The sequence below is a fragment of the Sparus aurata genome, chromosome 24 (genome assembly GCF_900880675.1).
Source record: "Sparus aurata chromosome 24, fSpaAur1.1, whole genome shotgun sequence".
NCBI lineage: Eukaryota > Metazoa > Chordata > Actinopteri > Spariformes > Sparidae > Sparus > Sparus aurata.
Window position 1 is genome coordinate 18,448,604 of NC_044210.1, and position 27,845 is coordinate 18,476,448.

At 43.4% G+C, this 27,845-nt stretch overlaps 1 protein-coding gene across 3 annotated transcripts; it reads left to right on the forward strand.

Annotated features, from left to right (window-relative positions):
• Positions 1-4,131: 4,131 nt before the first annotated feature.
• On the forward strand, positions 4,132-27,829 carry glsa (glutaminase a). Of its 3 annotated transcripts, none has more exons than XM_030409794.1 (18): positions 4,132-4,564; positions 13,521-13,611; positions 13,881-13,999; positions 16,237-16,366; positions 16,460-16,539; positions 17,317-17,480; positions 18,609-18,667; positions 22,100-22,132; positions 22,934-22,992; positions 23,102-23,168; positions 23,279-23,329; positions 23,485-23,661; positions 23,757-23,888; positions 24,073-24,165; positions 24,517-24,578; positions 24,653-24,729; positions 24,894-24,957; positions 25,274-25,421. In XM_030409794.1, exons 1-18 carry the CDS (start codon positions 4,290-4,292, stop codon positions 25,419-25,421), a joined length of 1,881 nt encoding a protein of 626 aa, XP_030265654.1. In that variant the 5' UTR covers positions 4,132-4,289. The 3 variants fall into 3 exon arrangements, with proteins under 3 accessions (XP_030265654.1, XP_030265653.1, XP_030265655.1); XM_030409793.1 differs by having other exon boundaries at positions 4,290-4,564; positions 13,515-13,611; positions 25,274-27,829; XM_030409795.1 differs by lacking the exons at positions 4,132-4,564; positions 13,521-13,611; positions 13,881-13,999; ... (2 more) ...; positions 17,317-17,480; positions 18,609-18,667 and adding an exon at positions 18,679-20,270 and having other exon boundaries at positions 25,274-27,829.
• Positions 27,830-27,845: the final 16 nt, after the last annotated feature.

Consider the following 27,845-nt stretch of genomic DNA (forward strand, 5'->3'; position numbering starts at 1 on the left):
GGGCAGAGAAGGCCTTTGTAGCGCAGTGATAATAGGTTATAGTCTGTGTAACACTATAATGCAGTGATAATAATGTTTTGGTAAATTACATATTAGTGTCTCGCTGCAGGGAGGAGCTGGGGGAGTTTCAGTGTCGTGCTCATAAAACCAGCTGAGTCCTGGCTGCAGGATCTGAACTCATCCAGCAGCAGGGACGCCGAAAACTGCTCGCTGATCCCAGAGAGAAGAAGAAGAAGGAGAAGAAGAAGAAGAAGAAGAAGAAGAAGAAGAAGGAGAAGAAGAAGCAGGTAGACGGAGGCGGCGGTGACACGCTCAGACCGTCAGAGGACAGTGCAGCTTCCTTTAAAGGAGCTTCACTGTCTTCTGTTTGCTTTCTTCTTCTTTTTCTTCTTCTTCTTCTTCTTCTTCTTTTTCTTCTTCTTCTTCTCTTTTTTTTCCTTTGACTGAGATGAATCCCTGCGCAGGCCATTTGCATCAGCGTCACATCAACACATTGTGAAACCGGCTGATGACTCACTCTGACGCAGGTCCTTTTCACATACCTCCCATCATCCTCTCTCTCTCTCTCTCTCTCTCTCTCTCTCTCCCTCCCTCTCTCGCCCCCCTTCACACACACACACACACACACACACACACACACACACACACTCAGATCCGTCTCCAGAGAATAGCTCGCCTCATGAACACCCATGCTGCTCGGCGTTCACAGTGGCAGCCCGGCTCGGCGCTCAAACCAGCCACCCCTCCCTCTCCCTGTCCTCCTCCTCCTCCAGTGCAAGTCACTGATGATGATGTGTTGCCGTGGCAACGGCTGGAGGTGGGCGGCTCCACGGGCGGTGGGCGGAAGCCAGCCGCTAAGCAGCGTGGGAGGGATCTGCCGAGCGCACCCATCACCCTCATTTTGAAAGGAGCAGGAAGCTGACTGCTTTTGAGAAGGTGTGGGTGTTGGTGAATTATCGCCTCTCCTCCCTGCAGCTTCGTTAGGGATCGCCTTGTTTGTCTCCCTTTTCCTTCCTTCCTTTGTTTTCTGCTTTACTGCTGCATGCAGTGAAAATGCAGCTGCTCACGGGGGATTTCTGCCACAAAATCAAACTTTGAGAGCCGCTGTTAGCTGGAACAAGTGACACGCAGAGATTAGAGCACAGACTTCTGCAGACAGACACTTAGAGAACAGACGAGGGACGTTTAAAGATGAAATATGAAGGAATTCTGCATCGAGACGTCTGAAAACAACTCCATCTTTGTTGTATATATTCTGCTGAACTGTGTCCTTACATTATAAGTTTTACTTCTTTCAGTCACCTCTTGCTACATACGGAAAAATAACTAACATCAAATAAATCACATTGAGCTGTAGATTGAGAGAAGGCACGACTGTTCCAAAGGTTTTGTTTATGTTAAATTTAACTGATTTTCTTATCTACTATTCTTATGAGTGTCCTGGGGAGGTTACAGGTAAAACTTCAGGGCATCTACTCATGGACGAGAGGCGTTAGTTAGCATTGTCATCCATGAGTAGAGGCCAACACGCTGTCACTCCCAGCTTACTAATGCGACAAACCCTGGTTAGGTTAGGTTCAGGAAAAGGTCGACGGAACAAAGAACTCTTGACCTCTGGTCACAAACTCCTGACTTGAATGTTTTCTGCTCTTTACATCACAGCACTTAAAGGGGTTAGAGGTGTCACTACCTTTAAATAGTTCCACCATGAAACTGAGTGCCATCTAGTTCCAATATATCGGAGAGAAGGCGGAGATCTCTAAATGTCTCCAACTCACAACAAAACTACACAGATGGATAAAAAAGCACGACAAGTCAGAAGGAAGTGTGTATTTTTTGATTTGAGGGTGAACTGTCCCTTTAACAGGGGTGTCCACATACTTTTGGCCGTACAGTGTGCAGCAACAACCAGGCCGGTGATCTCAGTCAGAGTGAAGATCTGGACTCAGCCGCTGCAGAAAAAAAAAGGGATTTTTTAAATAAAAATGTGGATTCCAGTAAAATAACGAGAACATTTCTGTGGAATTCCCCTTTAACTGGCGACCTGATTACGTGGAAATGTGAGCAGCAGGTTCTGGGCTTCCTCCAGTGCATTCAGTCCAAACTCATGAATGTTTCATGCTCCAAGTGAGGCGTTATTAGTCAGCACGAATCTGTTTGTTTTATCCTCTTTGGAGCTCCAGGTGGGCGGAGTTAACTGAGATAAAGTCAGATAAAAAGTTGAGGAGCCGCAGTGAAAAGTAAACTGAGGCACTTACCAAAAATACTTCCCAGTGAGTAATCTCCTTTGTAGGTCATTATTTTATACTGCCAGTCAAACTCCACCCACCTGGGGCGCGATGGAGGTCAAAACAAACATTAAAATGCCATCTGACTCAGGTCCAGTTCAGTGGAGACATGATGAAGTCTGTTTCACCACCAGCAGGGAAAGAAAACATGACTTCTCCACAATTTATGAGCCTATTGAGAAATAGTTCTTATTACAAATACATATTAAATATTGCATTTAATTAAAATAAAAGATATGAGATATTAAAGTATAAGAAATACAATCACAGAGAGGAACAGAGCTGCATGTCTGTGATAAAACAAACCTCTCATGTCGCTGCTGTTCTCTTTCTCACCAGCAGGTGGTGCTGTGAGTGTTCACTTCAGTCCAGAGACGCCATCTGCTGAGGGAACAGTCCGAGTGAGTGCAGTACCGAACCGGTCCAGACGGTGTCACACTCAGACAACACATGACAACATAGATCTCACTCAGACATCATCAGGACTGTGAGTCAGTCCTGCAGCAGGCTGTTTAATTTTAAGCCTTTATTTTAAAAATAAAATAAAATATGACGCTGCCTTTACAACAGAACCCAGGTAAAAAAAAATAAAATAAAAGGTTCTAATGAAAGAAGCTTAATAATAATCAAAAGGGAAATAAGGAATCCACAGGTATCAATATTGACGTCACAAAAATGGCTTTAATGTTCATCAGCAAGAATGTAATGTTCAGGGAACATTCAGGGAACATTCAGGTTCTCTAAACGTTACACAAACAATACCCTCAGAGAACTTTCAGGGAATGTTCCCGAAAGATTCTGTAAAGGCTGTACAACTATAACTTTCAGAGAACCTTTGGGGATTGTTCCCTAAAGGTTCTGTTAAGGTTTTTTTTAATAATAAACAAGACAACATTCAGGGAATGTTCCCGAAAGACTCTGTAAAGGTTGCACAAATATAACATTTAGAGAACTCTTAGGGAATCATTCTTTGAAGATTCTGTAAGGTTTTTGTAAAAACAACCCTTTGAGGAATGTTCCCTAAAGGTTCTCTGAAAGTCAGACAAAAAAAGCTTCAGAGAGCCTTCAGGGAACAGTCATGGAAAGCTCTTAGAAGGTTACACAAAAATTTGCTTTAAAGAACCTTTAGGGAACATTCCCTGAAGGATGTTTGAAGGTTACATGAGAGAACCTTCAGGGAACGTCCCCTGAGGGTTCTGTGAACGAAGCCTAAGATACATTTTAGGGAACACTTTCCTGAAAGTTACCTGAAGCTTATTTTAGGGAACTTTCTCTGTATGCCTTTTGAAAGTTACAAAAAAACGCTCTAAGCGAATCTTTAGAGAATGTTTCTAAAGTTATTTATAAAAGATATCTTTAACTAATGTTCCCCAGGGAACCTTGAGGGAACATTTCCTGATGTTAACCTGTTTTGTTGGGTCAAAGTTAATTGTTCATGTTCAAAGTTTATATTAACAGCATACTAGTCAGCTTTTAAGGTGAATAAGGGTTTGTTTTTATAAATTGCTGGTTATTATCGAACTTTTTTCATCAAACTTTTCTGTTTTGCAGCTAAAAATCCATCAGTGGTGAGTTTTTTTCTGTGATATAGACTACTTTCCTCTCTGAACTTTAATATATGATCGTATCAACCGTTAAAAGAGAGTAAAACATTATAAAAGTGAGTAAATCTGAATAATCTTTGTGAAATCCTCACTGACTGTCGAAGTGATGGAGAGAACACAACCCAGCAGAGGGCGAGGCAGTTCTGATGATTGACAGCGCTCTCGGCCAATCAGATGCGGAGAAGCGTTATCGTCGTCCAATCACAACGCTCGCGGCGCCGATGGTAGGTTGAGTCACGGGAGGGAGCTTGTGTGTTGAGTCACCGGAGGACCGTTACTCGACCGAGGACGAGCCGACACTCGCAGCAGGAGCTGAGCCCGATAGTTCCCCGTTTCTCCGCTCGGCTTTACCGCACTCACACCATCCGGATACTCTTCTCTTCTCTTCGGGATTGAAATGTTACATTTTCGGTCAACGGTAGCGCTCAAGGAGTTATTTCAGACCCCGCTGAAGCGTCCGTTGACGGGTAGAGTCGGTGTGAAAGCGGCACCTGCAGCCTCCGCCTGCTTCAGCAGCGGCAGCGGCACTTTGGATGGGAGGTCGCCGGGCAGAGGGAGGGCTTTTGCCGGGTGGAGAGCCCCGCCGCACCTCTCCAGGAGGCACGCCGTGAGAGGCTATTGCTCCAAAGGTGACGGCCAGAATGAAGCGTCCAAGGACTCCGCGGCGGAAAAGTGAGTAACGTTAACCCTCCAGGTCTGAGAAGATGTCAGCCGCTAGCTCTACTAATTGCCGAACCTCATAAGAAAAACTCACAATTTAGTGGAGCGATTGTCTTGGATGGAAAGCTGATGACACCTGGGAGCCATTCTTTAAATTTAATTTATCATGATAATACATTTATTTGTACACGCAGAACACATGCCGAATACAAGATTGGCTCCTAATGTTAACTTCTTAGTAAATGTTTTGAATTACTTCATTTAGCTTTTTACTTTAAAATCAAGTTGTTGATTTTTACAACGGAGTTCGGCGTTTAGTGTCTACGAGTGCACCACGCAAAGAGGCTAGCTCTTTAACTAGCTAGCTCAGATTATGTGCAGTCGGATGGACGAGCTAGCCAGCCAGCTAACCAGTGTAGCCCTGTGGGTTTAAGCTAACAAAGCTCGTCGTGGCTGTAGTGGAGGGGGAACATGGCCAGAAGCGGCCGGTGACACCTCGCTCATCCCCGGGGGTCAGCACAGGGATGACCCGGTGAACAGCCCAGTGCGCAACGGTAGTTAGCAACCAGGGCGTGATGGCTAATTAGCCCAAAGAACATATTTTATTATCATTATTGTAGCATCATTAATTTCAGTTGTAATGTTAATGAGTGCCTGTAAGAGAAAAGCTTCAGATTAAACTTTTCTGGATGTAAAAAGAGGGAAAAAAGGCTATAAATTAGCCGATGTCCGAAAATGGAAGCATGTATGCGCAGCTCTCCAGGTGTCGTGACTAGCAGCAAGAAGCTTTCATCCTCAGTCCAGCAGGTGAAACTCACACACACTCAATCTGTTAGCAGCTCCTCTAACGTTTGACAATGATAATATAGCTACAGAAATAACATATATGTCTGCTATAATTAGGTTGATGCAGCCTGCAGGCAGAGCAAGCCTCAACTCAATGTCTAATGAAGGTCAGTCAGCACTGGAAATAAAGAAACACATCTAAAGGTTATTTCTAGTTGTTAATCAAATGTCAGGAATCAACAGAAACCAGTCAAAGTTCAATAAATCTGTGCAATGACGAGGCTGAAACCAGCAGATATTGTTTTGGTGCTACAACATACAATCATTGTCATTATTTTACAGATTAATCGGTCGATTGTTCGTCTCTAAAATAATAAACTTTACTTTTGCTTTGAGAAATGAGCAAAAGCAAGATAATATAACACGTTAAACACAAGAAAGGCTTGTTTAAGGTGAGTAAAAACAAGAAGATGGAGCAAGTAAAAAGGCATCAAACAGGCAAAATCCCAGAAAAAGACAGAATTGGACGACCACATCAGAGGATTTAAACACAGATTAATGAACTCAGAGCAGTAAAAAAGACAGAAAGATGAAAAGCCAGTTTAAAAGTGTGTTTGAAGAAGTGATTTAAACATCAGAGAGTTGAGAAAATGTCTGTCTTGGCTCCTCAAAGTGGATCGTGATGTGTTTAAGTGACTTGTTGTGATTTGGTTTGACATTTGTGATGCGTGTGAGAGACAATCTGCAAGAACAGACTGATAACCTGATCCTTCTCAAGTGATGGTACAATTAATGAGGTTAAAGTGCTTTTATAGGATGTATAGATGCGACTGAAGGTGTTCATTATAGATGGATATTCAGCCTGATGTGATATAAAACAGAATAAAGCAGGAAATCTCCATATTTTATAGATAAAGAGGAATAAATGTTCAATAAGAGGATGAAAACATTCAGCTACAGACTTCAGCTCGTGTGTCTGATAAGCAGAATGATTTGGAGGCCACTGTTGACATTTAAGTGTCAGTTGGAGGAGTATTACATCGTGGTTATCAGTGTTTTACTGCGGTGTTGTTAGCCGAGCGATAAGGCTGTAATGGAGTGTGTGTGACGGAGGTTCAGCAGGAGGAAGCAGCGAGTGCTGATGGAGGAGAGCGGATGAGAGTCCTCTCAGTGGAAGTGTTCAGTGACCACGAACACCAAAACACAAGAACTCCTGATTCCTCTTCAGACACACTGACTATTCATCATTATTATTTAAATGTAGCTCTAACGTAACGCAACGTAAACAAAGTCTTAAACTCTCTGATTCTAGCTTCTTGAATGGGTCGTTACAAAGAAGTGAAACAGAGGCAGGATGTTACACAGTTTAATGACATCACTGTTCATAAACATTAAACTCTGCTGCCAGTTTAAAGATTGTAAATAACCACAAGAAGAAAACAAACAGTATTCATATCTGTGACAGGCCGTTATCAATCGATATATCAGTCCAGGCTCTAATCATTTTATTGTTTTGTCCATAAAATTGGCATAAAATGTCCAAGTTTCCTCTTCAGGCTGCTCGTTTTCTGCCCAACAGTCCCAAATAAAAACTAGATAGAATAAAGAAAAGCTGCAGATCTTCACGTCTGAGAAGCTCGAACCAAACGCTGCTTGTGGTCGTGAAATACAATATTCACATCGTCTTCTTACAGTCTTAAATTCCTGCTCAGCAGCTCGTTGTTTGCTGACAAGAATCTCAATATTTACACGCCTCCTTCTTCCATGTTGAAGCCCGACATGTACAACCAGACGTCCTCGACCTCCCTGACAGGTACAACAGATGGTTATTCATGTTCCGGGCTCTGGTTGGTCGGTCGGTGGTTGTATTAGTATTCTCCCAGCATGCAGTCTGTCGTGTGTTTTGTTTTAATGAGATGGAAATGAGTCTGTAGTGACGCGATGCTTCCTCTGACGGGCCACTCGCTTCACATAGCTCACAATCTGGACTGAATGAATCCAGCTGGAGCTCCTGCAGTAATCTGGGTGTTGTTGATGTATCAGACACAGTGTGGAGGTATTCTGCTGTTAGCGTTAGCTGCTGAAGTCCAAATAAAGATGTTAGTGTCAGTTTTCCTGGTTTGTTATGAGAGCAGCTGTGCCAGCAGCCACCACAGCAGCCCGCTCCTCCCTCCACACAGTTTCTATGGTAATAAACCGCCTCATTGCCCCCGCAGGCCCACGCTGTCCCATTTGTTTCCATTCACGGACAATTTGCTTAAGCGGTCGGCCATGTTTAGGCAGTCACTCTGCTCAGCTGACTGGTGTTCAGCACAACGAGCTTCCCCTGGAGGTTAATCTGAGTCTCAGCTCGCTCTGCTCACACAGGATGAAGCTGAGGAACAACAGCTCTGTTCACTCTGCAGACAGATCAGATTGGTTTGTATTCATCAGTAACTACATACACAGGTGATGCAGCTTTCAGATCACGTCGCTGCTCGCTAGAAAAGACTCATTGAGAAGAAGGAAGAAAAGTCAAGCAAGCCCGAGCAGACAAGCAGTTGTATTTCACAACATTTTGTGCTTTTGTCAGAATAATTAACCAGTTAATTATCAAAGCAGACTGACCAGAACAGACGTCCCTGCTCTGGATTCATGTCGTCGTCGTTCTCCTCGCTGCGAGTGACGAGGAGATGCTCAGACATCCAGTCGATGTGCTCAGAAACAGATTTACAGTGTGAACGAAACCTTCAGCTGCTGCTGAGAAACACACTGGCTGTTTATTCTGAGTTTGTGGAAGGTGGTGAGTCATCACCCTGCTGAGGCATTTAGTCCTCTGGCCTGAATTAACAAGGTCTGGTGGATTTGTGCTGCTGGGTCGTGTGTAGGTTTGAAAATCAATTTCTCACGTTTATCGAGCAGAAACGTCAAACATTCCTCCGGCTGCAGCTTCTCTGATGTGAGACTGTGCTGCTTCTCTCTGTTTTCTGTCCTCCACAGTGAATATCTGCAGGTTTTCAACTGTTTGTTGGATAAAAAAATACATTTTTTAAGCAAAGGGAACAAAAATTCACTGGCTGTAATGACTTACTTCTGAATATTTACAGATTTTCTCGTCCTCCAAGAGAGTAAAGTGAGTGATTTGGGGCTGAACAACTGAATCAAAATAGCAGATTAATGAGATAATAAGATAAACTTTACTGATTGTACACAGATGAGCTGAAGCCTCACAGATGCAGTAAAGTAACTGTGTGTTCCTGGAATATTAAAAACATTATAAACATGTATTATACACAAAATAAAACATGGAAAACCTGAATAAGATAACTAGATATTGAATAAATCAGGATAAACACTCACTGTAAAGTGTTGTCATACAAAAATAGTCAAAAATTATTGACGTAGAAGTATTATAGTCGGGGTTAGTTTTAATAAATAATCATATTTTCTAGACAAACAGATTAATCAACAGATTTCTTCGTCCATCCTGGAGCAGCAGAGGACTCTCCACTCTGCTGTGGGCTCAGACATGAAGAGTAACGACGGTTAAGAATCATTAAATTAGACCAGATCTGTTAAATATAATATCCAGGACGGGCGCTGGAGGTCCCGAGGGCCCCCGACAGCGTTCCGCCTCGACTCCCGTCTGGTCCTGAGGGCCGCGAGGCTGATGAGGGGTTAAAAGTGTTTGTAGCGCTGCCGCTCATCCCGCCCACATCATCCATCCGCAGGTTTTTTGCAGCAAAGCCTGGAAGCTGGCGTGCTGCCCGGCAGTTGTCAGGGCCTCCAGGAGGAGATGAGTCACTCGCACAGATTGATTTGTGCAGCGCCGCCTCTCAACGCCGCCACTTTAACATCTGCCTCCGCCCTCCACGCCGATCTGTCATGACATCAGTGAGGCCGCGAGACCAGCAGCATCGACCGGGTCCGATAAATACAGACGGCTCTATCAGACGCCGCTGACCTCGGAGCGCCGAGAGCAGCCGATACATGAAATAACATCATCTGAAGACGAGTTACTGGAGTCTTTATCCACATTATAATACATCACACAGTGAGGAGTCAGTGTTTCCTTCACTGATGAGTCCTCAAATATCTTTTATTGTCCAAAACTAGAACTATTTAAATTCACAATGACTTGAAACTAAAAAACACAACAAACCATCAAACTGGAGGAGCTGGAAACACAGAATAATTAGCATAATGCTGTAAAAGAATGACATAAACCGCTCTAAACAAATCATATGAGTGTCTGCGGTTATAAACTTTAAAACCAAACATCCAAACTATTGATCGGTTCAGTTTGGAGCATTTCCTCACATCCAGTGTTTTTCAGGAAGTGCTTCTAGTAATGAATGTTATCAAGCTAAACTCCTCTCATGGAAAGATATTAAGGATTCTCCCTCAGGCTGCACACTTAATTGAAATATAATCACCTTCTTTCTCAACTTTAACCAAAGTGAATCCTAAAGTTTCGACCTCGAGACGAGTTTCACGATCTAAAACCTAAAACCAAAGTGCTTTTTGTTGCGTATGCGTAACCACAGACGGGGACGTGAACTCTGGATCCCCGGTGTGATACAATCTTGGACTGGAGTTTTAAAAACAAACCTGAGAGCAAATGTACCTCAAGCAGACGGAGACAAAGCGCTTCTCTGTTCCCTGGTTTGTACTAAATATCAGGAAGCGCCTCAGTGTCTCTGCAGCACAGCGAGTTATTTTCACTGCTGACCTTCAGACGCACAGAGAGCGAGGCAGCAGAGCGCTAACGCTAACGAGAGCAGCTGAGGTGGATTAACGAGGCGGTCCAGATGTTCCAGTGGACACTTCTAACCTGCTGCTGCCTCACAGGCCTCATTAACACAACAAGGATGCTACCTCAGTATATTTCAAACCATATTGACTTTCAGGTTTAGGTTAATGTGTATTTGTAGATGCTAAACGAGCCGCTGCTGCTTCATGTTGGTCCAGAGTGAATAAACTGCACATTATGATTCTTTAATTCCTCAATTCATGTGATTTTCTTTCAGGTTTACGACACGACGCCATCGTTTCACATGTTTTTAATCACGTATTTATTTATCTGTCGATTACTTTCTGGATTAATCGATTAGTTTAGTCGAGCCAAAGATGTTCAGTTCACTGTCAAACACACCAGAAAGTATTCACATGTAAGAATCAGACAATCTGGACTCCAAACGTAATCGATTAATCGTTAACGATCATCAGAGTATTTGTGTGTTTGCTTCAGTGTTCATGTTGTTCTGTAAACATTTTCACTGTTACTAATTCAGAATTGTTCCCTCTGCACTCTCTCTCCCTGTTGTTGATCTGCTTGCTTTGCATTTGTAAGTATGTTTCTATTTTTTATTTTAGTTTTAGTGGTTTTTCTTTAATGATCTGTCTTCCTGTAGAAGTAGAGGTTTTCTGCAGAAAGCCCATTAACGCTCTTACCTTGAAATGACCTCACTTCCTCCCAGCGGCTGCGCTTGAAGCCCCTCCCCCTTTCTACCTCACCTCCATCCTCCCGTCCTCCCTCCCTCCTCACACACTCTCTCTGATGTGTATTCCTTCCTCACCAGCAGGCGTCTTCATTAATGAGGTCCGAGCTCGCTAACGATTAACGGACAGAGTTGCAGGTTGTGTAAAGACGCAGCAGCGTGATGATCCAGAGTCGGGGCGGGCGATCTGATGTTATCTTGAACACAATCAGCTTCTGTTTACCAAACTTCACGAGGCCCCATTGACCAACAGATCACCGCAATTTAGATCTTAGATCATGATGTGACTTCTCGGACAGATCGCCCACCTCTACATGAGACTTCTGAACTGTATTTTTAACTTTTTGGCGCTCCACACACGAGTCGTGGAGTCAGAAATTCAGGTTTCATACGTAGAGAAGTCAGGATTTCAGTTTGACATCCTGGTTTGCTGATTGGACAGAAATATCTGCTATCAGGTCCGCTGCTCGTTGGGTTTCTGTGTGATTTCTGACATTTTATTTTGGTGATTTAATGGCCTCCGTCTGTGTAGAGACACAATACTTTCACATGTTTTTCTGTCAGTTTGTTTAAAGTGTTTTAGTGAGTCTGTCTGTCAAGTTTGAGTGAACTTCCATTCTTATTTTCTTGAAATCCTGTGAGTTTATTTAAAAATAACGAAGAGAGTTTATTGAACTTTGCAGATTAGTTCAGACGCCCACAGCTGTGATGATGATGTCAGCGACGGTGCTGACGAAGGTAGAGAAAGAGGAACAGCTGCTAGCTTGTTTACGTTCATGTGCTGAGTGAACAGATTAGTGTTTGAACGTGGAGGCTGTTGTTGTCGTGTCATGTAGCATGTAGCTTGGGAGCAGTACGTAAAGCTCTGAAGGTTTAATGAATTGGAGTTAAATACGTGACTGAGTTTTTCTCCCTCTGAATTTCTGACGTCCGACTCTGAGTGAACCTGTCAAAGACTTCTCAGTGTTTCCTCTGTTTGTTCTTCACCAGAAGCTCCAGGAAACATTTGTGGCTTTAAAAGACGTTCATTGGCAGGAATATAAAATATAAAATATAGAATAAGCTCCTCTTGTCTGAACACAAGAAAGGAGGATTTTATTAATGTATGAAGACCTCCAGACTCAGTCGACCTCTTTACGGTCGTCATGCACATTTCCTGACGGCTCGCTGCTCCTGAACAGCTGCAGAGGAAACCCTGTTTCTGCCGAGGTTGTCGTGACAACCTGCTAGATTTCTGCTCTCGCGTCTCCAAGGATGCAAACTCAGCTTTATGTCAGGTCGGCTGCTGCGAGGAGCCGCCTGCCGACTAAAGCTTTACCTCCAGACATCCTCTCCCAGCGCGCAGGCCCGTGCCCCATGATGCATTGCAGGACAGCTTTGCACAAATCCAATTTGGTGTTGATATGAATCATAGCAGAGAGCCTGCTGTGAGCCGCTCGCCCCGTCTGCCTCCTGACACGCTACTAACTTTCCTCCCAGAGACGACTTAGTGTGGAAGCTCAGAACACCAGCCGGGCCGTAACGCCACGTTATAACGTTCATCAAGTGCTGCCAAGATGACGTTAATTAACCCAACGATCAGCGTTTATGCAGCTGCATGTTACAGGACTGGAGATAATAAACACATTCAGAGGCTTCAGAATCAAATGTTAGGTGCTGGTCGAGCACAATGAGGCCTGTGAGCATGTTGAAGCTCTCTGCTGTGTGAGCACAGAGCAGCAGTGAAGCTCTGAACGCTCCTTCTGTTTTCTTTCAGCAGATATTTCATGACATAAAACTGGAACGATCTCAAACTCTGCATGGTATTTTATTTAGAGGATAACACAAAAACATGTACAAGAAATGTCTGAATACACAACAGATGGTTCGTTCACCAGAACCGCTAACACAGATGTCTTTACGTTGGAAAAACGCAGCATGGTTAACGTTTGTTAACTGGGAAAACGTTGACTAAAGCACGGTTACCCATTCTACGTCTCTCCAGCGCAACTTGTGTTCACTGGAACAACGTCAGTACAGGGAAAAAGCAAAGACTAAACAATAAACTAAAGTATCACAGTCTGGTTCTGCTCCCTCGGCTCCAGACGTAATAATCACACCTCCGCTGACTTGGTGATGTTGTTGCTAGGAGCTTTATTTCAGGGTATTTAACCGACAACAGCTCGACTGTACAGTCAGTCAGTCTGGAGAGAGGCTGGTGGTGGTTTCTCACCTCACAGTCAGTGTGAACGAAGACGCCCGTAAGGCAGCAGTACTGAGTTACTTGTCATGAAATATTTGTAGTTTCCTGGTCTTCATGAGCTGCTTCTGTCCTCAGGATTGATCCAGAGTGTTAAAGAGAGTTTCATTCTTATTCAAGTTGATCTGCTTTAAAAACCAAACATTCCTGGCTGGTGTTCTAGCAGTAGATGATAAACAGTTAACGCTACAGTGGCCTTATTCCAGCGCACTAACCTGAGGAAACACCTGCACAGAGCGAGTCGTTTCCACTGGTTGTGAACTGAATAAGGTCAGCGTGACGTCGTGTGTTCCCGTGCAGTGTGTGATTATTACTCACAGCTTCTCCTTGCGGTTCAAAAAGCTTTTTCTTCTCCTCCCTCTGCTGCAGTTTCCCCTCCATGTTTCCACCCAACTGTCGACTTTCTTTTCTCACTTTTCCGTCGGTGTGTTTTTTTCTCTCTTTGTGTTTCCTGCAGGAGAAGGAAGGCCGGCATCCTGCCCAGCCTGGAGGACCTGCTCTTCTACACCATCGCAGAGGGCCAGGAGAAAATCCCTGCACACAAATTCACCACAGTGAGTCGTCAGAACAGGAAACATCGCCGAGGATTAATGTTTGGAACCACTAGATCCTTATAAAATAAAAAGAAGAGGCCTTTACTGGAGGAGTTACGGCTCAGTCCAGGCAGTGAATGTCTCCTGGTTGAATTATGAGCAGGATAACTCCTCTTGTCAGGCTCTTCAGGAGTCTCAGTTCACGGCTCGTAGCTTTATTGATTTGTTGTCAGGTCTGTCCTAATCATCACGTTCCCTCCTCCTCTCTCTCTCTCTCTTTCTCTCTGCAGGCTCTTAAATCCACGGGGCTTCGCACAGGAGACCCTCGGCTGAAAGAATGTATGGAGATGCTGAAGGTGACGGTGAAGACGACGTCTGACGGGGCGCTCGACCGACACCTCTTCAAAAAGTAGGTTTTTATTCAAACCCTTCATGTGCAACCGAGGAGATGAATCCCTGCAGCTCCACGTTTGTTTAAAACTCTGCCATCGTCCTGATACGTAGATCTTTCAAGGTTATAAAGACTCAGAATGTTGTATTTATCTTTTCCAGTAATATCCTGCTGCTGTTCCAGCTTTATTATCAGCATCAATCTTTCATCAGTCTATTAAAAGAGTTATTAATGCTGGTCAGAGTCCTGCAGCAGAACAGGGTTCCTGCACAACGTTAATTATTCATCACTCCTCAGTTTGAACTTCGTCGGGCACGTTGAGGTTTTCATCCTGCAGGATTCACTCGAGCGCCGTGTTGAGGAAACAAAGCAGTTTGCAAAAGGACGAAGAAGTGAAGAAGAGAGATTAACATCGGAGCTTTATCTGATACGATTGTTAGAAAATTAGCAACCCTCGCTAATGTTCCCACAGGACGTCTTTCGAGGGTGTTTGACTGACAGTCCTGAGTGTCAGTAACTTCTGATTAATGGCCTTAATTTAATGTTCCTCTCTGCTCCAGGGGCTGAGGAATAAAGCTTTTAGTTCTCCAGCATGTTTTAGGAGGTGTTTTAATGTCTTAACATGTAAACTGCAGCATCTTAACATCTGGAGATTAAATTAAACATCTGTTGAAGACATTTGAAGACAGATCGGTGGTTTTTCTGATGGAACTGATAAAAATGAAACGAGCGCCTTCATCCGGCTCACAGAGCGACCTTCGCCCGACCTACACCAAAGGTCGAATCAATTCTGTTGCGAGCGTGCGGTAAAACACAGAGTGGCTGCTCTGAAACCACAGACTCGTGTGGCGAGGAGCATTCTGAACGTCACGACGATCAAAAGAAGCAGGAAGTCGTCTGTGTTGGTGAGAGATCTGCATGTCGCTGACAGCATCATCCTTTTTACTGAGTGGATTCTTCCTCCTGGTCCAAACCTACATTACCCACAATGCAGCTTGACCTCAGGCAGCTTAGCTAGAGATTAGGGTTTGTTATGCTTCGTCAGCTGCAGAAGAGACTTTCAGATTTGTTTCAGTTTCAGACATGTAGCTCAAAACGACACACGGCTCTCTCCGGAGACTTTAAACCTTTTTTCACACATTTAAAAGGTCGATCAGTGTTTCCTAAAGAGCAAGAAGACGTCCTCACATGTCTTGTTTTGTCCACAACACAAAGATATTCAGTTTACCATCAAAGAGGAGGAAAGAAACCAGAAAACAGATAACACAAAATGATTCATCGTTATCGAGATAGTTGGCAAAATTCACACTGATTAATCGTGTCCAGATTAAAATTGAGTTCCCTTTTTAAAATTGGGAAATATGACATTAAAAAAGTCGCTATAATTAGATGGAAACTGTAACACAGCACCAGTATGAGTCACGTTCAGATTCAACATCTGAACCCACAGCTGGAAACACGTCTGCGTGAGTAAAACAACATGAAACCGGCTGCTTCAGCAGCACCGCTGCCGCCAGGGGAAACGATGCTGCGACAGAACTGGGTGACAGCTTGCGTGGCGGCGTCGTGGCGAGTCGGGGCATATGACGGCTCACCGGGGAGCTGAATCCTCAGCCAACAGACCCCGACGCCGCCTCTCCTGGCCGGGATCCATCACATCCGCTCCCCAGGCTTATTTATAGAGCTCAGAGTGAGGCACGTGAGCGTAGCGTGTGTTGTCCGAGCAGGGATCCTGTGCTGCAGGGATTACACAGAGTCTGATGCAGCCAGATAACTGAGCCACAAATCTCTCTGTGCTACCAGAGAGGCAGCGCTTCCACCTCACCTCCCGCCTGCTGAGGAGGAGTCGTGGGTTTACTGTCCGTGGTCTGTAATCGCTCAGATAAAAACATTCACAGGTGAAGGCAGTGAACCGGTGTCTGCTCGCAGGTTCAACAGAAAACACTCCTTCACTTGATGACATGATGTTTAAATCCAGGAGCAGATGTCTGTCAGTGGCAGCTGCTGTGAAGAACTGGACCAGTTCAGGGAAGATTTACGACCCTGAGTGACGAGTGTGAAGCCACTGTTAGTTTCAGGCTTAACTGTGAGCTCTGTGAGGCCTCTAACCACAGAACAAGTGCTCAGTACTCACCTGTACAGAGCCGACCTCTCTTCTGTCTGATGAATAAAGTGTTGAAGAAAAGAGAAACATGCTCAGAGACGATAGAAGCAGCTCTCCTGAGTCCTCACCAGGTCTCTCCCTCCTGTCTCAGGTGTGTCCAGAGCAACATCGTCCTGCTGACTCAGGCCTTCAGGAAGAAGTTTGTCATCCCAGACTTCCAGTCCTTCAGCGCCCACATCGACGAGCTCTACGAAAACGCTAAGAGCATGTCAGGAGGGCAGGTGAGTGATCCCGCATGTGCCGTGATAAAAGTGATGAACCTGATTATAAAAATGTGCTTTTAAAGATGATTTCTGTGTCACGTGTTGCTGTAGGTGGCCGACTATATTCCCCAGCTGGCCCGTTTCAGCCCGGATCTGTGGGCCGTCGCCCTGTGCACCGTGGACGGGCAGAGGTACGACCGACCTGCTGATCCTGTTTAGTTCACACATTACCTGACCAAAATCTCTCGTACTCAGCGTTCATTAGCAGCCGTCAGTGAGAAAACTGTGGTGGAAACCTGAAAACTAGTTGACTGAAACAAGACTGGACACTTACAGAGAAAAACAACAGGCGTCACATCAGAATATGTGAAGTCAGAGGCTGTGAGAGTGTTCAGTGTTTTATACAAAGTAAACGTGGTGAGCAGCGTGTTGTGATGTACACACAGTTTAGTAGATTTAACATCATAAACTCTGATGAAAAGTGTTTGTCAGCAGCCTTTTTATTCACGACTAAGACGAGACGATGACGAGCTAAAAGTAGATCTTTGATTATAAAACCTTCTATTAACACAGTGTTTTGTTTTCATTGCTGAGACGAGACGAACATGTCTGTGTTCTGCTGCTGAATATTCAAACAATTAATCATTTTTTTTCCACAATTATGCGTTCAGTCCGTCGACGACTAAAACTACGAGAGATAAAAATCACTTCAGCATTTTCATCTGAAGACTAAGATTAAATCTGACACAAGCAGCAATCAAAAGAAATCTTTGACATTTGAAATAAAAACAATAATGATGATAAACTTTATTTCTAGAGCAACTTTTATGCAAGAAATGCAGCTCAAAGTGCTTCATAACAGACTGAAATACAACTTGTCTGTATTCAGAGTGAAATTAAATATGGAATATCGTTAGGAACAGTAGAATAGTTTCATCCTGTGTGATTAACATCTGCCTCCTCTTCAGGCACACCGTCGGCGACACCAAGGTCCCGTTCTGTCTGCAGTCGTGCGTGAAGCCGCTGAAATACGCCATCGCCGTCCACGACCACGGCACGGAGTACGTGCACCGCTTCATCGGCAAAGAGCCGAGCGGCCTGCGCTTCAACAAGCTCTTCCTGAACGAGGACGGTGAGGAAACACTCACACTCTCTCTCTCGCTGTAAGAGGATCCGTCTCCGGGCCGGTTGCTATGGAGCCGGGATGAATTGTTAATGAGAGGTTTCAGCAGCGCGGTGGAATAAAACAGAGAGGAGTCAGAAACAGACGATATCACAGATGAAGTACAGCAAGAGAACCCGGCCAGGACGGTTCTGTAACGTTTGGGAAAAAGATGTTTAGCTTTCAAACAGATCTGCAGGTTTTTATTTTTCACATCAGTCCTGGAAAATCTGTTTGTATCAGCCAATCAGCAACACCTGTAGGTCGACAGGTGAACAGATGCGGTCTCACTAGACATTTTCTAAGGTTTAAAGTTGAGGAACAAAAGACAAGTTTGAACAAACGTGATAATCAGTTAATTATTTAAGTCATTTATGAAGCCAAAAATGACCAAAATGTGTTTTTGTGACGTTTAAAGACACATTGAATCATCGTCTTCTTTATTTTCTAACATTTTTTGGTTTCAACATTTAACTGAAGAATTACTCTGATAAACAATCAATAAAAAGCAGAAAATAAATGGCGATTTGAGAGGATTTTAAAGGATCATTCCACCAACTTTACTCTTTAAAGTCAGTGCAGCGGTCGTGCTTTGTCCCCCTCAACATGTATAAACAGTTGCATAATGTTCTGACCTCCCGTCAGGTCATTGTGATGTCATCAAGGTCATCGCAGAAAGCTCTTTCTTGTTGCATCATGGGAAATGTAGGATACATTGTATCAGGTTTTCAGAACATTACTGTGAGCCCTGCGTGTGAATGCGTCGCTGCTTCCTGTTCGGCTGCAGTTTGTGTAAAAACGTTGTATTTCTGAATGGAGTCTGGTGAGAAAGTTTCCAGGTTTCCGCTCTTTGTTGTTTTCCGAACAGAGCAAAGAACTCCGCCGCCGGCGGAAATATTCCAGCTGTTTATTTTTAGATTTTTTTAACATTGTTCTGGCCTGTTGCATAAGAAGATTAAAACACAGAGGGGACGTGTGGGATCATCAGCACGTAATGTTGTGGAGTTAGCTTCCTCGTTAGGTTGATGTTCACTCAGACGTGTTGAAGTGTTTAAATGTTTCTCTGTGCTGGTTGTAACTTGTATCGTGTCTCCACAGATAAACCACACAACCCCATGGTTAACGCCGGCGCTATCGTCTGCACCTCCCTCATTAAGGTAAGCTGCATTAACATACCACATCATTAATCATTAAGAAGTTTGTATTTTAGAAGCTGATACAAGAGAATAAATCGGGCTCAGGCCCTCGTGACTGTCTGTGATTGTAGAGAAAGTTGTTTCAGTTGTTTCTGTTTCAAACTGCAGCTAAAATAAAGAGTCAGAGAAAGTCGCGTCCACAGAGGAAACTGTATGAAACAGAATTATAATCGTCTGGAGAAGTTGTTTCCGCCAGATTACCATATACGGGGAGATTAAGGTTATAGATAATCATGCTGAAAGGGGATTTGGTTGAAAGCAGCATCGCTCGGATATCCTGCGCACACACACACACACACACACACACATTACAAGCTTTAATCAGAGAAACTGCTCGTCCACCTGTGAGTGTTTCAGTGACGTCCTCCTCTGACCGCCTCGCGCTCACTCAGGGAGCTGTTACAGACACGAGAGCTCCACCTGCTGATTTCACACCTCAATTAGAAAAATTAAAAACCTTGGATGCGTCTGACCCGTCGCTCCTCCGGCGAGCAGTCGGGATCAGGAAGGTTTCCCAGCAGAGCGATGAGCAGTTTAATTAAACACAGAGACGATCCACAGCTTCTCTCTGCAGCTTTAGTGCGAGCAGCCTTTTAATCACGACATCCTGGAGTTCAGGTTGTGATACCGACCTTGAACTGAGCACTGCGTCGTCCTCACCTCAGATATTCTTCAGTTTAGACAGTTTTGTCGCAGCTACATTGCGATCCTAAGATTTTTCTCTCCCTTAACGCCATAAATCCAGTTTTATCCCAAACTGATAGATGAGATTTTAGAGTTTGGAAGTTTCTGAATTCAGTTCTCTGTAGAGGAACACGCTGAACGTCCTGACCAACGCTCTAAACTAAGACAGGAGAGACATGAAATTAAATCTCTGCTCGGTGTCGGCTGCTCTGTCAGCTTCAGCAACAGGCCGATTCCAGCACCAGACTTATTGATCAGCTGAATGGATTTTAAGAGTAAAACCAGACTGCAGGTTTTGGCCTCATCCGAGAAACTGACCCACAGCTGGGCTCAGAACTCAGACAGAACATCATGTGAGAGGACGTAATGAAAAAGGCTTGTGTCTCAAACAACAAAGCTTCACAGTAGCTTTTATTTTATTTTTTATTTCTGTTTTATTTCACTGTAGCTGTGGATAAATGGATGAGCGGAGGAATCATCCAGCTGTTGTGTTCACATCTAACAGGAGCAATGATCAGGACAAACTTCTAAATTTGAGATTTGAGATTTGTAGCTTGATCAGAAATCCAGTCGATCGTTCCCGCCTGATGTGAACAGCCAATCCCACTCCCCCTCTGTTGAATCCCAACCAATCACTGTTGAGATTTGCGTAGCTGCAGGTTGATCGTATCCATGGATCCCGATGATCACACCAGGTGTTTCTGTGCATGCGTCCCGCCTCCTCTCTCCTCTCTGATTCTCAGATCTACACTGCAGATTTCACACTCATTTGCAATGTTACCTTTTCAAGGCTCGTTGTGTGGTTTTATGTGTTGTTGCATATTTTACAGCATTAGGATCTTTGGGAAATTATGACCACAGCAACAGGTCAATGACGTTGGTAATTTTTCCTTTTTAATTATTTTTCCCCTCTTCTGTCTGGATTTGTGAGAAGCTTTTAGCCTTCACATGGCTGTTTTATGAATGTTTCAATGTGGCTTTATTTTTATACTTTTCACCTGCATCCTCCAAAGCTGTTTATACGCCTGGATTATAAACAGCACAGCTATAAACGCTGGGTTTATATCATACTCCATTCTTCTCTAGAGAAGGACCTCTTTTGTTTCTTTGATTTAAATGTTTTTAATTTCCTCAGTATTTAACTGATTCTGTTCGTCTTTATCAGTCATCCTTTTCAGTTACGACAGTAGAGACGCTCGTAGATAAAATCTCCTCAAAGAATCTGTTTCTAACTGTAGACGATAAACTAAAGATGTGTGTTCACACTGCAAGCGACACGTCAAACCAGCCTGTATACTTACAGCTATAACACTATTACTGTTAATCTTCCAAACTGAGTTGTTCAGGTTTTGGTTTTTATACGTTTGAAGACATTTACTTGCAGTGACGAAGGAAGAGGAAGCTTGAAACTGACGGCAGACATCAGTCATCAAAGTTAAGCTGTGGTGTTACATCGATTACATCACCTACCCGACGTATTTAGCTTTTTAATAAACTTTTAGTCGACTGACGGATGCTATAACTACAAACTGAAAGTGTTTCCCCGTGCAGCGCCAGCATCAGAGCAGCAGGGTTAAGATTTCAACTATCACGTGACAAGAATAAGGAGAGTTTGTTTATTCAAAACGCATATTTGGTATTATTTCTGATTCAAACCGATTGCTAACAGGGAACCTGATAATGTTACTGAGGTAGAAGGAGTCAGTTTCTTCACTGAGAAGTTGGAGATGTGCAGCCTGCTAACCGCTAACCGCTAACTGAGGCTGCTCGGTGTGGTTTTAGTCCACAAAATGCAATTTTAATGTGCAGTGGCAGCTGTAGGAATTGTTTAGATAACCGTAGCGGTGGATACAATACTGAACCAAAAACTGATTATTCATTAAAGAAGGACTCCAGTAATAATTGTACTACACTTTATTTACGAGCATCAGGGGACACAGATTAAAAAGACTGAGGCTCAGAAAAACACTTGATCCTACAATAAATATCTTTTGTTGGACCGTATCTGCCTGAAAACACACTTATCTTAACTGCTAAACTCCAGTTTGTAACTCAGGCTTTCTGTTCTGAAAACAACGACATAATCAGGGTTATAGGAGACGAACCAAACCAGAAAATATTCACATTTAACGAGCTGGAATAATTAACAGTTCACAGCTTCTCGGTCTCGACATGACCAGCAGATTGACTTGAAATTAGCGGAGTGCCCCTTTAAGAGGTCTCGTGACTTGTGGATCATGTAGCTCGCAGTGTGAACGCACCTGAAAGTGAAACTACCTCACCTGCTGTAAACACACTCCACATAAACACACCTGCAGACTGACAGTAACCTGGTCAGTAGTTAAACCTCCATCACTGTAGTTTGTCTTCATGGAACACGTTTAGTTGAATTATTTTTCGTTGATACTTTTCCATGATAGAGTTTTTTTATCTGAGTGGATTAACTGTTTTACTTCACCTCCTCCTCCTCCTCCATCTCCAGCTAGATCACCTCTAATCTTAATTCATCGATTGGTTTGATTGGTCACATGACTGACGAGCTCAGCTTTTGATTTACAAGCCGTAGTGATGTAAACTTGCACTTGTCGTAGTTTTAATATCATGGATAAACATCGTAGTGCTAATGTCATGACTGGGTCGCTGTTTGATGTTCAGTGTGAAGCGGCGAGATTCAGTTTTAATACCGAGTGTGTTCTGTTTGTGTTTCAGCAAGGAGCAAGCAACGCCGAGAAGTTCGATTATGTGAGTCTTGTTTTTCCTTAAACAGAATTATAGGCTGCAGCTTCATGTGTGATTCATAAAATGACTGAAATAAAGTGAGAAATGCTCGTTGTTATCATGTTGACATTGATTTTTGTATTATTATTTGAGCAGATAAATGTTTTTCTTCAGGACAGCCAACAAGAAATAACAATATCCTAAAATGTTTGATGTTTAAAAGACAAACGCAAAGAAATCAAACTCAAATTTTATCAGGATATTATAAAAAAACATTAATAGATATAATAAATATCAGCTTATAAACATATTTTCTGTCCATTTAAAAAGCAAAAACAGCAACAAAAATGAGTCGTTATGGAAACTTCATGTGAATATTTGCTTGTTTGTAATCTTTGGTTTTGGACTGTTGGTCAACATAATGACGAGCATTTTCACTTATTTCTGACATTTTATAGATCAAATGATTAAATGATTTATCAAGAAAATATCTGTAAAGTATCTCAACAGTTTGTATTTGTCATAGTGGAATATTTAGCTGCTAAAGAGGCAGAGAGTTCCTTCAGGAGGCGGAGGAGACCAAAATTGAGCAAAAAGAGAGAAAATAATTGTCGTCTGTAGATTTCAGAAACATTTTAATCTGCTGCTGATGTGTCGATGATTCTCTGACAACTTGTTGCCCCCTAGTGGCCGAAATAATCAGTTACTGCCTGTTTCAAACCATTTCTGTGTCACTGTGATATTTTACACAGTCAGTACTTTGCTCAAAACGTCGATATAGATCATTAACGGGTCGTTAACATCTGCTGCTGCTTCGCTCTGCAGGTCATGAACTTCATGAACAAACTGGCAGGAAACGAGTACGTCGGCTTCAGCAACGCCACGTGAGTCGAACAGCACATCGCCACAGATCAAACTCATCGATGTTGACGGTGTTTTTGTACAACCTGAGCTGAGTCACGATCCTCTTCTTCTTCTTCTTCTGTGTCCCAGTTTCCAGTCGGAGCGAGAGTCTGGAGACAGAAACTTTGCCATCGGCTACTACCTGAAGGAGAAGAAGGTAAAGTCAACGTACAGATTAAGAGTTGATTTGTCCTTTGAAGCGATGAAGGTTATTTGTTAGTTGCAGAGAAGCAGCAGCAGCTGTTGACGGTGTTTTTGTTCCTGCAGTGTTTTCCAGAGGGCACAGACATGACCTCCATCCTCGACTTCTACTTCCAGGTGAGTGAAGCTCAGAAACAAAAAGATCCAAGTTTTGTTTCAAGATACAAGAAGACGACAGTAGTTGAAGCTCCTCATAAGATAGAATAGTATAAATTAATAAGTGATAATCGATGAAATAAAATAAACCCTGTCTTGATGTCCGTCTCCATCAGCTGTGCTCCATCGAGGTGACCTGTGAGAGCGCCAGCGTCATGGCGGCCACTCTGGCCAACGGTGGCTTCTGTCCAATCACAGGCGAGCGCGTCCTGAGCCCGGAGGCGGTGCGAAACACTCTGAGTCTGATGCATTCCTGCGGCATGTACGACTTCTCGGGACAGTTCGCTTTCCACGTCAGTATCTCGCTCATCGGACTTCAACATCACTCCTGGAATACTTCAGACTTTTTAATCAATGCGTCGTTCTTCTTCTGTTCCCTCTTCTTCAGGTCGGTCTGCCGGCTAAATCCGGCGTCGCTGGAGGAATCCTGCTGGTCGTTCCAAACGTGATGGGCATCATGTGTTGGTCTCCTCCACTGGACAAGCTGGGCAACAGCGTCAGAGGCATCCAGTTCTGCACGGTGACGACTGGCTCCTGTTCAACAGCGTTTTTTAATTTAGATATATCATATAAGTGTTCTCTACAGACTCGTTATGATATCAATGCTGCATGTTTCACTTTCCTTCTGTTTATATTGAAACTATAAAAAAGTAGTTTCACAGAAGTCGTTTCAGTCCATGAATGAGTTGATTCTCTTGTTTCAGGATCTGGTTTCTGTCTGTAACTTTCACAACTACGACAACTTGAGACACTTCGCCAAGAAACTGGATCCTCGCAGGGAGGGAGGAGACCAGAGGGTGAGTCCTGACATCCTCCTCCTCCTCCTCCTCCTCCTCCTCCTCCTCCTCCTCCTGTTACAGTATTCAAACTGCAGAAATCATGTGATATCTTCACTCTCTGGAGGTTTATTTTTAGTCTCTGTAACGTCACTTTAACGCAGGAAAACATTTTTCAGACAGTCTGCGTCACTTCCTCCCACCTTGTCCTCAGCGGCCGGGAGGCTCACTGACCTTGTGTGGAGCTGTTTTCATGCACAGCGCCATCTGGTGGCATAAAACTGTAACACCAGGCAGCAAAAACACATTTATTTAGTAGATTTTTGTCTTTTACAGTTTTGTCTGTTTAACGTGTTTGTCGTTGTGTTCCAGGTGAAGTCGGTGATCAATCTGCTGTTTGCTGCTTACACCGGAGACGTCTCAGCTCTGAGGAGGTAAACCAGCTCTCTCTCTCTTCATCTCTTACAGAGGAAGACATTTTTTATTTAATGTTTGTCGTCTTGTCCAGGTTTGCGTTGTCCTCCATGGACATGGAGCAGAGGGACTACGACTCCAGGACGGCGCTGCATGTGGCCGCTGCTGAAGGTGAAACACTGATGATACCGCCGTTAATGTGTGTGATGATCAGTGTGTGTGTTCAGGGAGCTGATGTGTGTGTGTGTGTGTGTGTGTGTGTGTGTGTGTGTGTGTGTGTGTGTGTGTGTGTGTGTGTGTGTGTGTGTGTGTGTGTGTGTGTGTGTGTGTTTCAGGACACGCTGAGGTGGTTCGCTTCCTGCTGGAGGCCTGTAAAGTCAACCCAATCCCCAAAGACAGGTAACAGGAACTCCTGGAGATTTAGTTGATTTATCGATTAGCTGATAGAAAATCTATGTTCAACTGCAAATGTGAGGATTTGCTGCTTTTCTGCCCCAAAAAAACGACTAAAGAGACCGTTTTCTAATAAAGATAACCTGTAGTTGTAGCTCTCCTGGCTTTAAAGGTGCAACTAGTAAGAATTTGAGTTGAAATCATAAAAAAAAATATAAGAATTATCCACAAAATGTGAGGAAAGTTTTGACTTTATTGTCCTGGCCTGCTAGCTGCACGGCTAACTGAGCTAACACTGCTCTGACTGCTCTCGCTGCTGCAGGTGGGGAAACACACCGATGGACGAGGCGGTCCACTTCGGCCACCACGACGTGGTGACCATCCTCCGCGACTACCACACCCAGTACAGCCCTCAGGAACCGACCACCGACAAGCAGAACGCAGAGAAGAACCTGGACGGGATGCTGTGACGAGACGCGGCTCCAGACAGGAAGCCGGACGGTTGATGTTCAAGAAAGTCAACCAGGGCGAGTCGCTCTGAGGGGAGAGAGGTCTTAAACCAGAGAGGTCAGACAGGAAACTCTACAAAACATCACATTAACTCCCTTTAGAGCAGCCAGCGGCCCTTCAGAGTAAAAGCTCCTCATCGTGTTCGTAGATGTTGTTGGTTTCTGTATGTTGATGTATGTAAACTGAGTGAGGACGATGTTTTTCTTTCAGTTCTCCTTCTGTATTTAATCATCTGTAGCTCTGTAGGACCCCACCAGCCACACAGCTGAATGCTGGGTAAATTCAGCCGCGGCTGGGAAATCCACTTTATTTTGAAAAGCAGGAAGGAGTGAATTAACTGACGGTTACAAACTTTCATCACTTCATCATCACAACATGGTGGAATGTATCTTCCCCCAAACACTCGGTGTGTGTGTGTGTGTGTGTGATATTTATCTGTTTAAGATAAACTGTACATTCTTGTAGTGTGTGTGTGTGTGTGTGTGTGTGTGTGTGTGTGTGTGTGTGTGTGTGTGTGTGTGTGTGTGTGAGGGTATATTAGTGTAAATACGTACAGGTGTATAGTTGTAGTTCTGTAGTCTGAAACAGGAAGTTCTCGTCTGGCGTCCAATAACTTAAAACACAATAAACCGTGACGGTTTAGATGATTAATATTTACATTTTTGTTGCTTTAAACAGAAAATGAGTTTTAAAAAATGTTTTTTTTTTGTTTTGCTATCTAATAGCTGTTTGTTTTTTTAACCCCCCAAAAACTGGATTGTTATTTTTTACCATTAAACTGTTTTTGTTTGATATTTATTTTGTTGTAACTTAAAGAAATAAGATGATGAAGTCGGCCAAAGTTGAGCTTGTAAACCAGATGTGACACTGCCAGCACTGACAGAAGCTTTGATAGAGTAAAGATCATTTTCATAATAAGTTAGATTAGAGCTTTTATTTTGCATATTATATTTTCGATCATGAGAAATTATGTCAAAGGAGACTCACTCAACAACAGAAAATATCCAGTTATGTGCAGCCAAACATCGTTTAAACCAACAGAACTTTCACAAAGATTTAAAAAATCTAAAATGATCCTTTTTCAAACCAACTATTGATCCATTAATGACTGATCGAACCAAACTGGTGAACCAGACCAGCAGAGCAGAGCTGACAATTATTTATATATCAAAAGAATACACGATTTAAGAAAAGCTGAATATTGTTCCAGCTGGTTTCCAAACTCTAAATGTCTTAAAGTGAAATATTAACACTAAAACAGCTGATTCAACTCCGTTAACATGAACTAAAGAGATTTCCTGAAGCTGATATGATGAAAAAGCTGTTACAGGCAGAAACCTCGAGCAGAACCGGACTCAGTGGAGCGGCTGTTCGTCCCATCCAGCGTAATGACAAACAGAACTGCACTACAGCTGCTGAACTGGTCCAAAAGGTCATTTAAGCAAACTTAAATTCATCAAACAACCTCAGAATCAGACTTTGAAGCTCTCTGATTGGTTGTTTGTTGCAGCGATGCTCTAAAGGAAGCAGCAGGAGTTAAAGGCGATTAAAAAAATGATAAATCTACAAAAGTCTGACGTCTTCTACTGAACAAACCTGAAATATTTTCCTTGGCTGAGTGCGCCGCCTCCTCTCACACTTCATGCTGTAACACTTTTATCGTTTCTTTCTTAAAATCACGGTTTTGTGCAGAAAGTGTCGACTGTAATGTATCACATGATTTATGAAAGTTTGTGTGTGAACACTTGGAGGACTCAGGACGGTCCGGTCTGTCTCCACGGCAGGTCTGAAACACTAAGAACTAAACCGAAGGAGCTTTACAACGCAGACAGATTGTTGTTGGAGTTTTTTGAATCTGTCATACTTGAAGAGTTGTGGTTTTTGTGACGAGTGTTTGTTTTGTTCCAGAAGTTTGGATGTTGTTTCTGTACGAACTGAACCAGGCAATCAACAATCCTCAGTCCGACTTAGTGCAACGTTTTTACCCCTCAGGTTGGGATCAGCTCGCTCGCTTTGAATGACATTATTTAAAAGAAAAGAAGCACAAAAAACTGAACTATTCGATGCAACAATTAGCAATAGAAATGTGATGATTGTAAGATGAGAATCAGCAATATGGATTTCTGTTTTCAGTTGACGTGAGCTGATCCCGACCTGCAGCTCCGCTCACTCAGCCGTCGTACGTATGAAGTGACGTCTGCGTGCAGCCGCGACTGAAGTGTTCTGAATGTAACGTGTTTGGTGTCGTTCTGTTTCTTCTTCATGTATATTTATGCTGCTTCGGCTCACGGCGGACGGTTTCCTGAGTGTCGCAGCACTTCAGATATTTATTCACAGATCAAACATTTAATAAAAGTGTAAAAATCAATCCGACGTCTGTGTTT